Source organism: Carlito syrichta, unplaced genomic scaffold, assembly GCF_000164805.1.
Source record: "Carlito syrichta isolate Samal-C Ts95f unplaced genomic scaffold, Tarsius_syrichta-2.0.1 Scaffold314847, whole genome shotgun sequence".
In the NCBI taxonomy this organism is placed as follows: Eukaryota; Metazoa; Chordata; class Mammalia; order Primates; family Tarsiidae; genus Carlito; species Carlito syrichta.
In genome coordinates, this window is record NW_007258943.1 from 398386 (window position 1) to 412209 (window position 13824).

The 13824-nt window shown below is 40.4% G+C and overlaps 1 protein-coding gene across 1 annotated transcript in view; it reads left to right on the forward strand.

The window, feature by feature from the left end:
- Positions 1-3973: 3973 nt before the first annotated feature.
- The window catches only part of RAB3GAP1 (RAB3 GTPase activating protein catalytic subunit 1), a gene marked incomplete at its 3' end in the record, with an annotated part of 76359 nt that continues 66508 nt past the window's right edge, over positions 3974-13824 (forward strand). Inside the window, exons 1-3 of the mRNA XM_008072092.1 lie at positions 3974-4033; positions 4136-4191; positions 9014-9089. Coding sequence (XP_008070283.1) covers positions 4016-4033; positions 4136-4191; positions 9014-9089 — 150 coding nt within the window. The remainder of the gene's footprint in view (positions 4034-4135; positions 4192-9013; positions 9090-13824) is intronic.

Below are 13824 nucleotides of genomic sequence, written 5' to 3' on the forward strand. Positions count from 1 at the left end.
ACTTTGTGCTAACCATTTTTACTTATGACCATATGTTGACAAAAGAAGCCAAACTGTAAAATATTAAGATGGTTTATTCTCAGCCAAATGTGAGTGACTTTAGGTCCATAGCACTCATTCCCAGGAGGTGCTGAGAACGTGTGCCTGCCATGGCTGAATTGTAGCTTGGTTATATGCATTTAACGGTGACCAAAGTTACAAAAAATCACAAATCAATACATGTGAGATTTACATGTCTGGTCCAGGAAGGTGTGGAATCTCTGCTTTGTGAGTATCTTAAAAAGTAGGTGAACAAGAAACTTTTCCTTTACATTGTCAACTAAAGAAAGATGAGGTTCACACATTTGAAAAAGAGAGCTTTGTTTTTCAGAAAGGGTTGCAGGGAGCCAGGCTTGGTGGCTCAGCCTGTAATCCCGCGGCTTTGGGAGGCTGAGGTGAGTGGATTGCCTGAGCCCGCGAGTTTGAGACCCGCCTGGGCAACCTGGCGAGACCTCATCTCTACAATAAATCAAAATGAGCAGGGCGTGATAGCACACGCCTGTAGTTCCGTCTACTTGGAAGGCTGAGGCGGAAGGATCACCAGAGCCCAGCAGGTCGAGGCTGCGGTGGCTGGGAGCAGCCACTGCACTCTAGTCTGGGCGACAGAGTGAGACTCCAACTCAAAAAAAAAAAAAACAAAAAGGTTGCAGGGTGTCCATTCTGATAGGCTGAGAAGCATACGTTTCCAGAAGCTGGAAACATACACTTCGAGAGTGGGAAGAATCAGACAGGGATTTATGCTGAATGAAGTGGCCAAACATACCTATTCAATAAACTATAGGAGTCATTAATAGTTATGAAAGGAGAAACATGCACATGTGCAATTGAGTTTCATGCCTCTTAATGGGATCCATTTCAAAAACTGGATATGTTAGCATGATCTGAGGATGAAATTTTCAGTCCTCTGCTGTCAAATGGTGAAGCAGAGGACACGAAAATCCACACTCTTTGGAGACTGACCAGAATTACTGTGTGAGTCTGTGATCTCTCATCACGAAGTAAAGCTGGTTAGTTTTGTTTTTTGTTTGTTTTAGTTGAAGTCTCACTGTCGTCCAGACTAGAGTGCAGTGGCACGATCACAGCTCACTGTAGACTCGACCTCCTGGGCTCAGGTCTCTTCTGCCTCCGTCTCCCGAGTAGCTGGGACTACAATGCGCCCCACCATGCCCAGGTAATTTTTTGATTTTTTTTGTAGAAATGAGCTCTCATTATGTTGCCTAGGCTGGTCTCAAACTCTTGGGCTCCAGCAATCCTCCCACCTCCGCCTCCCAAAGTGTGGGATTACAGATGTAGGCCACTGCGTCTAGCCAGTTGTTTTGTTGAAACTGCAAAAGGGTGGGACAGCAGTCAGGTGCTTGGTTGATATCAGCCTGGAGTCTCTGATCTCCTGTCCTGCATTGCTTGGCAGAGAACTAAGTTTTCAACTTTTTCTGGGGTCCACTTGGCTAAGACAGGGGATGTTCAGTTGGTTAGGGACTAAGAATTTTATTTTTATTTCACAACATGTACAAATCTCCCTAAGTCTATATCCATCTTTTTCTTCCCTTCTTTCTCTTCTCCAAAAAAGGCCAAACTCACCTATGCTTTATTCCCTCCTGCTACATATGCTTTGAATTGCTCAGTGCACAATTCTGGGGCTGGCAACTCCTAAAGCAAGACTTCAGAACACAATGTGAGTAATGTCCCCTGGAGTTGTGTGACGACCAGTTCTGTGGATTTCTTTGCCTCTCCCCTTTAAAGAACTGACACCTTCATCTTGCCTTCACCACCAACCTCTCTTTCTCTGCTAGAGTATTTCTATCAGTATACCAACATGTCTGCCGTAAAGTCAAACAAACATTAAAAATCCAAGAAACAACAACTAATCACCCTTGACTTTATATTCTCTCACTTGCTTTTTCAGCAGCAGTCATATTTATCTTCTTGAAATAGTCTCCGCCCTTGGATTCTGTGCCATTGCTCTTTTCTTGTTTTCCTCCTATTTCTCTAGCCACTTCTTTCCTTTCTCTTTTGCTGGACACTTTTCCTCTTTTCAGTCTCTAAATAGAAAAATCATTTTGCCATTTTAGCCCTGTGTGGCAGCTCATGCCTGTAATCTCAGAACTTTGGGAGGTTGAGGCGAGAGGTTAACCTGAGTCCAGGAATTTGAGACCAGCCTGGGCAACGTGGTGAGACCTCAACTTTACAATTAAAAAAAGAATTAGCAGGGAATTGTGGCATGTGCCTGTAGTCCCAGCTATTTAAAAAGCTGAGGTGGAAGGATCACGTGAGCCCAGCTGATCGAGGCTGCAGTATCCATGATTGTGCCACTGCGCTCCAGCTTGGGCAACAGAGCGAGACTCTGACTCTTAAAAAAAAATCAACAAAAAAACTCATTTCAACTTTCAATTTTTGTGTGTGTGTGTTGTAGTCTCACTCTTGTCCCCCAGGCTGGAGTGCTGTCGCATGCTCATGGCCACCACAGCCTCAACCTGCTAGGTCAGGCAATCCTTCCACCTTAGCCTTTCAAGTAGCTGGAACTACAGACGCACGCCACCATGCCCGGCTAGTATTTGTGATTTATTATAGAGACGAGGTCTCACCAAGTTGCCCAGGTTGGTCTTGAACCCTCAATTGCTCAATTGCTCAGGCAATCCTCTCACCTCCCAAAGTGCTGGGATTACAGGCTGAGCCAAAAGTCTGGCCAAAAAAAAAAAATTTTTTTTTAGAGATGGACCTTTACTATGTTGCCCAGGCCTTATTTTAAGATAAAGAATTTTTATTACTAAAGCTGCATTTCTTAGTTTCCAAATTTTCCTCTATGGGTTGCAAAACTCATTAAATAAGATTTAATTTTTTAAACTTTAATTATGAAAAATTTCAAACCTAAACAAAAGTAGAAGAAATGGAATAATAAACACAATGTACCTATCACCAGCTTAAACAGTTACCACTTATATAGTTTTTATTTCATTCCTAGCCCCACCAACTTTCCCTTCCTATTATTTTAAAGACAATCCCAGGTATCATTTTATTTGTAAATATTCAGTATGTATGAGATATAATTCTTTTTTTAAAAGCAGAATTTATTGAGAAGACAGAAAAGCTACCACAGCAGGAGGGGACCCGAAGGGGTTGCCTGAGATAGAATTCTTAATTGCTAGCTGACAGCCCTTCTGTTCTTCAATAGATTAAAAAGTGAAGTGTTCCTTGAACAACATGCTGCTTTTTCCAGACACCAGATAACTGATATGATGATTTTATTTCATGACTTAAAATAAAAAAGGGGGGAGACAGAGCAAGAATAGGGGTGGGGAGATAGGAAGGGTGGATATTACAGCACCGAGCCCAGTATCTTGCAGTCAATAAATAGAGGTTGAATGAAAACGAACCCCAATATGCTTTAGGTTTTTAAAATATAATCTTAGATCCACACGAGTCTAGGGCCTTGTTCTACCTCCTCGCTTCTGTTCCCTTTCTGTAGAAAATGAAACTTGAATCAAAGCGTGCCAAAGCCAGACGCAGACTTTTCAGAAAGGTTATTTTAAAAGACAGGGTGGAGATGGTGGGAGTGTGGCAGATGGACAACCACCAATACTCCGAAGAAAGGCCTCCTCCTGAAAAGGATACACCAGCGGGCACGGAAAGAAAAAAAGCACCTGCGAAGTTTACTGCTTACGATAACAAAATGAGTTACACGTAAATGAAAACAGGAACGGCAGTGGTACTCTACGGGACACTTTCAAATTTTATTAAACCAGTTGAGGGTTCCTGACGGGGGTGGGGGGTGGGGGGGGGGGGGGGGGTGGGGGGGGGTGGAGCAATCTCCCGGTCCAGGGCAGGACTCACGAGCCGAGGGCGGAGCCTCCGTGGGACGTGGGCGGAGCTTCGTGGAGGCCCCGCCCAGTCCCCGCCCACGACAACTCACCTCCTTCCTTCCCCCGCTCTTCCGCTCTCCTTCCCGGCAGCCCCAGCGCCTGACACGGCGCTCCTCAAGATGGCTGCCGACAGTGAGGTGAGGTGTTTGCTTCCTACTTTTCCCTGTCACCGTCTCAGTTCGCTCCTCCGCGTTGTCGCCTAGGGGCTCAATCTCTTTGTTTTCTTCCCCTTCCCGCAGCCCGAGTCCGAGGTATTTGAGATCACGGACTTTACCACTGCCTCGGAATGGGAAAGGTGAGTGTGTCGCATCTTTGGTTTCCAGCACCTTGGGCCCCGGCGTCTTCCAGCGTCCCTGACCCAGACACACCGCATGTGACGCCAATTCTGCGGGAAAAGTAATACCAGGGCCCGCGGGTCTCCGCCTTTTATCATCCGTAGCCTCTTCCTTGTCTCGCGTCTGACAAGTCCCGGCCCGCCTCCGTCAGCCAAGCACTTGAGACTCAGGCTCTCAAAAAGTTTTGTTTTTCCTGCTCTCAGACCACTTTTCCTAGACCTTTGACTTCCTGCTTATTGCCCACCCGCAAGAACAGTGTCCAAAGCTGTCACTGCCGTTCCTGTTTTCATTTACGTGTAACTCATTTTGTTATCGTAAGCAGTAAACTTCGCAGGTGCTTTTTTTCTTTCCGTGCCCGCTGGTGTATCCTTTTCAGGAGGAGGCCTTTCTTCGGAGTATTGGTGGTTGTCCGTCTGCCACACTCCCGCCATCTCCACCCTGTCTTTTAGAATAACCTTCTTGAAAAGTCTGCGTATGGCTTTGGCACGCTTTGATTCAAGTTTCATTTCAGTGGGTAATGTGCTCAGGCTTCCTGTGACTTTCCAAGTCAGATGAACAGCTGTGTGGGTGAAACTGGTTTTCCCGAAATTAGTTGAAAGCCAAGTTTGTGCAGAAGTGATAGCCTAGATAGAGAAGTTTTCTGTTCGGTTTCACTGAAACTCTTCAGATTTATGGGTGCTGAGATCAGTTATTTAGAGTGTTACAGCATATTATAATCTTTCCAGTTGAGAGAGGAAATCTGTGGAGATCGTGTCATTAGATGGCATAGGAAAACATAAAAGATCCCTTTTGGAATAATAGTGTGGTCTGTGGTATCCCCCTCCCCACCCCCCAAAGAAGAGTCAGTGAGACATAACCACACTGGCAAGACTATTGAGCAGATACTCTGCATTCAGAGCTGTATACCAAGGGAAAAACAGAAACTTGATCCACCTAAACAGCAGACAGTTAAAATGTGAGGTAGTTGGTACTAACTATAAAAATAGTAGTTTGAGTAGGGGTGGTATTGTGGTGGACTACAACAGTTGGCGGTGTTTTCTTAGAAAAGATAGGAAATGAGCTGCGACTTGAAAGTGGGAAGTGGTGTTAGACATTAGAATGAACTGACATGGGTAGAGACATAGGAGAGAAGGAACTTTTGGGTCTTCCTGAAGAAATATGCCTTAACTAGAATGAAAAGTATCTGTTGAAGGGAATAAGATTAAGGAAGATGGGATCAGGTTATGGACAGCGTCCAAAGTTAAGTTAAGGAATTTGGTGTTTTTGATTAGTGAGTCTTTGAAGTAGAGTCAGATTGCTGGGTCCCACCTTTAGAGTTTCTAATTCTGTAGGTCTGAGGTGGGACCCAAAATTTACATTTCTAACTTGGTCCTAGGTGGTACAGATGCTGCTGGTCTGGAGACCACAGTTAGAAAAGAATCACTGCTTAAAACAATAGTGAAAGACCCTTGATTTTAGAGTGGCCAGTTGATATGATGTGAGAGGTTTCAAGTCATGAGGTCAAATAAAGGTGAGAGACTTACCTTCCTTCATAGTAGGATGGTGATTTGGGGACTGGAGAGAAATGGAGGCTGGGAGGGCATATTATAAGGTATTTCAAAGATTTAGGTAGATACGCTGGATTAAATGGAGTGGGAAGAAGAATCAGACATGGAACTGCAGTTTTTTGCCTAAAAGAATGAAGATATGGAAGTGTCAAGGGTGAAAAGAGTACAGTCTTGAGTTGAAATAACTTGATGTCTTGAAGGTAGTTAGAAAAATGTAATTCAGATCTTGGAGGATAGGGGTAAGGAAACGTCAGAGTTTTGAATGGGAAAATTATCACTCTTAATGTTTGAATGAAAGTTCTTGTCAATACAGTTTGTTATGAACTATACAATTTATTGAGAGAACTATGTAGAAACCCATAAATCTTTTTAACATTTGTCCACTGAAGAAATGTTTATTGAATGCCCGTGTGTCAAGCATAATGCACAGCGTCAGGGATTTATGGATGTGGTGTTTAGTAAAAACAAGTATGGTTTCCTCTCTTGTTGAATGTACAGTCTAGTGGCAGGCAGACATGAATCAAATAATACAAATTAGTCTAAGTACAAATTTACAAAAGAGCTAGGTAGAGAAAGAAACCTGGTCTTATAAGAGCATATAACAAAGGAACCTAATGTAGAATAAAGAGTCAGGAAATGATCCTTCAGCTAAGATCTGGAGAGCTTTTAAGGAAAAAGTTACTTAAATTTTCTAGTCAAATTTCAATACTTGTAGTACAGAGTCCAAATTTTCTCTTTTAGCTAATATTGATAGAATTCATGAGTATTTTAAGATGTCCCTTCTTTTACTGTGAAAAATATTTTAAATTATTTTTACTGTAACAATAATACTTTATAGTCGAATAAAAGAAATAACTTGTAAACTTGCCTCTGGAAAATGCTATTACTTTTTTTTTAGAAAATAATTTTTTGACATATTTTCTAATTTGTGCATTATAAACTTCTGGATTAAATCATATTTAACATTGATATTTAACTTATTTCTATAGCTTTCATTTTTTCATTTAACTTAAAAACATTTTCTTATTTCCTCAAATGTTCTTCAAAGCATATTTTTTAATGAGTGGGTATGTATTAGTCCATCAAGTGTATGTACCATTAATTTACAACTGTTTGCTGCAGTTGGATGTTAAGGTAGCTTCCGATTTTTTTTTGAGTCGGAATTTCTTGCTCAGGCTGGAGTGCAGTGGCACACTCACAGCTACCACAGCCTTAACCTGCTGGGCTCAGGTGATCCTTCTGCCTCAGCCTTCTGAGTAGCTGGAACTACAGGCATGTGCCACCATGCCTGGCTAATTTTTTTTGTTTATTGTAGAGATGAGGTCTTACCAAGTCGCCCAGGCTGGTTTCGAATCCTTGGGCTCAGCCAATCCTCTCACCTAGGCCTCCCAAAGTGCTGAGATTATAGGCAAGAGCCACTGTGCCCAGCCAGTTTTTTACCTTTATAAATGCAGTTTATATTTCGTGCAGATTTTTGTCATCTATGGATATATTTTGAATTCTTTTTTGTAAACCTGTTTCTAAAGAACTTATTTTCAGAACTAGTAATTATCATTAGACTGCCTCCCACAAAAGTGAATCAGTATATAAATTAATGCCACATTTAACTTTTTTTTTCTTTTTGAGAAAGCAGGATTTATTGAGAGAACAGAAAAGCTCCCACAGCGGGAGGGGACCCAAAGGGGTTGCCCCACATTTAATTTTAAAGAGAATTATGAGAAGCTTCAGTTGGATCATAAGCAAAAGTATCATTACCTCATTGCAACTTAAACAAGAAATGTAAATATTTATGTCACTGAAGGAGAAATCTGATGCTTTTACTCTAGTGATACTTCCTAGGTATCACTAGCATTGTTGCCATTAGATTACATCATACTTGACTTATATAAGTCAACTTCTTAGAGTAATAACAAGTTTTCTGAAAGTGTCTTTTAACGTATTTAATACTGCCACTGAGATTTGACAGTTTTCATTTGCTGATGTTGATTTTGTTGTTAGTCAAAATTTAGTTCCCTTTTTAATAGGTCTTCTTGATTATTTGATTTAAAGATCAGATATGGAATAGTTTTTAAGTCTGTCAGTTATTCCTTAAAGCTGACAAATCTAATTTCAATTTATCAACTGTCCCTTAAAACTTGTTTTATTTTAACGAGCAAATTTCCCAAATAATGTTTACTTTTTTGGTAGAGAGGGGGACAAATCTGGGAATTCTTAAATGTACTTAAAGAAAAAATTGATTTAAATAGGTCAGTTATTTTTGGTAGAGGATAGACTATCAGTTTCATAATTTTCTTTAATATCATTTTAGTCTGTCAGTTTTCATTTCTGTCCCTAATTTATTGTATTCGTTTAATTTTATTTTTTTTGAGTCAGGGTTTCACTATGTCACCTGGGTTGGAGTACAGCAGCACAAACATGGCTCACCGCAACCTCGGCCTCCTTAGACAATCCTCCTGCCTCAGCCCCAAGTAGCTGGAACTATAGGCTCGTGCCACCATGCCTCGCTAATTAAAAAAAAAAATTTTTGTAGATGTGAGGTCTTGCTATGTTGCCTAGGCTGGTCTTGAACTACTAGGCTTAAGCAGTCCTCTTGCCTCAACCACCCAAAGTGCTGGAATTACAGGCTTAAATCATCCTGCCTGCCCTGGATTCATTGTAAGAGAGGGGCTTATTAACACTTAATTTATATTTTATAGAAGCCAGAATGCTTTTGTTTGGTAAGGAGTAGATGTAAAGAATCAAAATGTTAAGAATTTTTGAGTTAAAGATTGTTTTTACTTTTATTTATTTTTTTTTTTTGAGGTGGAGTCTCACTCTGTCGCCCAGACTAGAGTGCAGTGGCCGCTCCCGGCCACCGCAGCCTCGACCTGCTGGGCTCCGGCGATCCTTCCGCCTCAGCCTTCCGAGTAGCCGGAATTACAGGCATGTGCTACCACGCCCAGCTGATTTTTTGATTTATTGTAGAGATGAGGTCTTGCTGCCCAGGCGGGTCTCGAACCCACGGGCTCAGGCAATCCACTCACCTCAGCCTCCCAAAGGCGCGGGATTACAGGCTGAGCCACCGAGCCCGGCTGTTTTTACTTTTATTTCATATCCATAAATTAGGCAACAATACTAAACTTACTGAGCCTTCTCTGGTTAAAATCTAAAAAATACATTTTGAAAGAAATTGTATAACAATAGAAAAAAATGTGCTGTTATATATATTTAGAAGGTTTTATTCCCCCCTTCCTAGGTTTATCTCCAAAGTTGAAGAAGTCTTGAATGACTGGAAACTGATTGGAAACTCTTTGGGAAAGCCGCTTGAAAAGGTCAGATCTATTTGCTGGTGTCTCTAAATGAGTATTTACATTGAAACTTCTGTTTTTCAGCCCTTTGCTGCATTTGGCACATATGTTCAAATGTTTTTTAAAGTGATGTATAATCTATACACGTAAAATGACATTTGGAAGAATTTGGATTTGAATCTCTGGCAAATGATGTATGTAAGACATTTGTGAAATGCTTTTTTTAAATAATAAAGTTTTATTTATATAATGTTATTCTTTGTGAGTGATTTTGTTTCTCCTGATGTTTACGTCTCTCTTGCCTTCTCCCTTGAAATGTTAAAAAATCTGTTCAAAGTTTTTCTAGTTGGTTGGAGAAACTACCAACTTCCTGGGTAGAGTATTTTGCTTAACTAATGAGGAAAAGGCAAGGTCTTTACCACTGGCTTACTGTAGTTAACAGCTATTTTCCTCAATTTTTGTATTTTATGATTCCTTTTGAAGTAAAATTGATGTTTTAGTTTCAGGTCTGTTACTATCTCAGTAATATTTTAACTGATTTACCCCTCTGTAAGGAACTCTAAATTCTCAATATTTGCTAGGGTTTTTAAGCTTTATTATGGTGGTGACTCTATTTTTTTTTAAAAAAAGATCATCAAAATGCATTGGAATATGGGCAGCATAGTGTCTCCAAAAAAAAAAGACATTAGAATTTTTTTCTTTATCCATATGAATACAAGCAGAAAAAGTAAAAGTAACACTGTATATTGAAATCACATATCATTTAAAGATTTGTTGGAATATATGTAGAATACATTCATTTACTATATATTACATATTTGAATAAAGAAAAAATAGGAAATTTTAAAACACATCATTCTATTCCACTTGAAACAAATACACAACAGCAATTGATATAGATGCCAATAAGAATAAAGGCTAAATAAGATGTATATAGCTAGAATGGGAAATGACTTACATTGCCCCAGAGAGAGCTAAACTAGGTACTTAGGAGCTCTGATGTTCTTCTTTAATTATTTTGTTTACACATGTTTACTGAGTACCAACTATATGCTGGGTGTGAAGAAATAGTGAACAAGAACAAGATAAGATCTGTGTTGCCGTTCAACCTAAACTCTAGTGAGGGAGATAAGTAATAAAGTAGTAAACAGATAAGATTACATTTTTATTGGTATTTTTATTGATATATATTAGATATACATATTTTGGAGGTACGTGTGATAATTTAATACATTCATATAATCAAATCAGGGTAATTGGTATATCATCTTAAATATTTATCTTTTTTTCCCTTCTTGTAGCTTTTACTCCTTGGTTAGAATATCTTTATGTTAGGAACATTCAAATTATTCTCTTCTAGCTATGTTTTTTTTTTTTTTGAGTAGGAGTTTCACTCTGTCACCCCGGCTGCAGTGCAGTGGCACAATCATGGCCACCGCAGCCTCGACCTGCTTGGGCTCAGGTGATCCTTCTGCCTCAGCCTTCCAAGTACCTGGAACCACAGGTGTGCACCACCACACCCAGCTGCTCTTTTAATTTATTGTAGAGACGAAGACTCACCAAGTTGCCTAGGCTGGTCTCTAACCCCTGGACTCAAACAGTCCTCTTGCTTTGGCCTCCCAAAGTGCTGGGATTATAGGCATGACCACTGCACCTGGCCTTCTGGCTATTTTGAAATGTCCAGTTGATTATTGTTAACCGTAATTACTCTAAGGATTAAAATTTTATATGCTAAATTTAATATTGTGATTTTAGTGGGTAATGTATTTAAAGTAGGTAGAATACTGTGAGGCATGTAGTAGAGGTTGAAGTGTTAGCTCCAGTCCATTTCTTCCATAGCATGTAAACAAGATATGGAAAACATGAACAGATTTCAAGGTGAGCTGTAACTATGACAAATAAGAAAAAATGTAAAGTGGGGATTTTTTGGCATAGAAAAGCTTAGAGAATGCCTTAGTAAGATATTTTAATTTATGTGAAGGGCAGTGATTACTAATTCTGCCCCTCCACTGAGGGGGAATTAAGAGAAGTTACTTATTTTTTATTGTTTTTGAGTTGGAGTCTTACTCTGTCGCCCAGGCTGGAGTGCAGTGGACCTCCACCTGCTGGGCTCAGGCGATCCTTCCACCTCAGCCTTCTAAGTAGCTGGAACTACAGGCACTCACCACCATGCCTGGCTAAGTTTTTGATTTATTGTAGAGCTGAGGTCTTGCCAAGTTGCCCAGGCTGGTGTCAAACCTGTGGGTTCAGGTAATCCTCTCACCTCGGCCTCCCAGAGTGCTGGGATTATAGGCATGAGCCACTACACCCAGCTAGGAAGTTATTTTTTAAAAACCTTTAATTATGGAAAAGTTCAAACATATGTAAAATGAACAAAACAGTAAAGTGAACTTCCATCACCTAGTATCAACAATTAATATTCTACCACTTGTTTTAGTAGTACCTCTGTTCACACCTCTACTACATTTAAAAAATTTTTGGGGGGGATAAAATTTACATGCATTGTAATGCACAAAACTTAACCGTGTAGTTTGACAAATGTTCCCACCCATGTAACTTACACTCCTGTCAAGATATAGGACATTTTTGTCATCTCAGAAAGATCCCTAGTGACCCTTTCCAGTTTAATCTCCGTGCCACCGCCCCAGACATCTGCTGTTTTTTTTTTAACCATAGATTATGTTCACCTGCTCTAGAATGTCATATTCATGGTAACATACAGTATATGTTCTTGTGCCTGGCTTCTTTTACTCACCATGTTTTTGAAATTCATCTAGGTTGTTGTATATATCAGTATTTTATTTCTTCTTATTGCTGAGTAATAAGTAGACTGTTAATGATTACACCATGGGTTTCGTTTGCTTGTTGACAGAAATTGACTCTTATGAATAAAGCAAAATATTATTGTATGAGGCCTTTTGTGGGCTTATGTTTTTATTTCTCTTGGATAAATACCTAGGAATGGAATTATTGGACAATAGAATAGATGTAGCTTTATAAGAAACGACTAAAGCTTTTTTTTACTGTTTTACCCACCACCAGCAATGTGTGAGAGTTTGGATTGCTCTACATTCTTATTAACAATTGGTTGTTTTCAGTCTTATAAATTTTGGTCATCCTAACGGGTATATAGTCTGTGCTTTTAATTTATATTTCTTTTTTTTTTTTTTTTTGAGTTGGAGTCTCACTCTGTCACCTAGGCTGGAGGGCAGTGGCACGCTCCTGGCCACCACAGCCTTGACCTGCTAGGCTCAGGCGATTCTTCCACCTCAGCCTTCCAAGTAGCTAGAACTACAGGTGCGTGCTATCAGGCCCGGCTAATTTTTTGATTTATTATAGAGACAAGGTCTTGCCAAGTTGCCCAGGCTGGTCTTGAACCTGCAGGCTCAGGCAATCCTCTCACCTCAGCCTCCCAAAGTACTGGGATTATAGGCGTGAACTACTGTGGCCGGCCTTAGTTTATATATTTCTATGATTAATATTGATATTACTTGTTTCATGTGCTTTTAGCCATTTGTATATCCTTTGTAAGATGTTTGTTCAAGTTTGTTGTCTATTTTTTTTTTTTAAGTTGGAGTCCCACTCTTCGCCCCGGTTGGAGTGTCACACTCCAGTGTGGCACACTCACTGCAACCCCAGTGTCGACCTGCTGGGCTCTAGTCATCCTTCCATCTCAGCCTTCCAAGTAGCTGGAACTATAGGTGCGCGCTACCAGGTCTGGCCAATTTTTTATTTATTGTAGAAACGAGGTCTTGCCAAGTTGGGCTGGCTGGTCTCGAACCTGCAGACTCCAGCAATCCACTTGCCTTGGCCTCCCAAAGTACTGGGATTACAGGCTGAACCACTGAGCCCGGCCCTTTGTCTATTTTTAAAATTGGATTGTATTGAGTTGTAGATGTTATAGTTTTTAAAAAATATCCTGCTTTTAATCTTTTCTTGTAGTAGTTTTGCTAGACTGTGAAGATGTTTTTATGTGTTTTTGAGATGCTTTATCATTAATTTGTCATTTAACTTATTTAGGTCTATGATTTATTTTGAACTACTATTTGTGTATATGTATGGTGTGAGGTAGATAGGGATCAAGGTTTCTGTTTTGAGCCAGGTACTTTAGCTCACGCCTGTATTCCAAGCACTTTGGGAGGCAGAGACAAGAGGACTGCCTAAGCTTAGGGGTTCGAGACCAACCTGTGCTACATGGCAAGACCTCGTCTCTACAATAAATCATACAATTAGCTGGGCGTGTCTGTAGCTTCAGCTACTTGGAAAGCTACTTGGAGGCAGAAGGATTGCCTGAGCCCAGCAGCTCGAGGCTGCGGTGGCTGTGAGCATGCCACTGCGTTCCAGCCTGGGTGACAGAGTGAGACTCTGACACACACACACACAAAAGTTCCTGTTTTGCATAAGGATATCTTCTTGTTCTTTTTTATTTTTGTTTTTTTGAGTTGGAGTTTCACTCTGTCACCCAGGCTGGAGTGTAATGGCATAGTTATGCCTGCTACAGCTTTGACCTTTTGGATGCAGGTAGTCAATCCTTCCACCTCAGTCTTCCAAGTAGCTGGGACTACAGTTGTGCGCCACGATGCCTGGCTAATATATATACATATATTTTTTATTTTAGAGATAAGTTCTCATCATGTTGCCCTGGTTGCTCTCACTTCTGGGCTCAGGCAATCTTCTTGTCTCAGTCTCCCAAAGTACTGGAATTACAGGCATGAGCCATCCCATCCAGCCTAGAACCTTCTTTTTTTTTTTTTTTTTT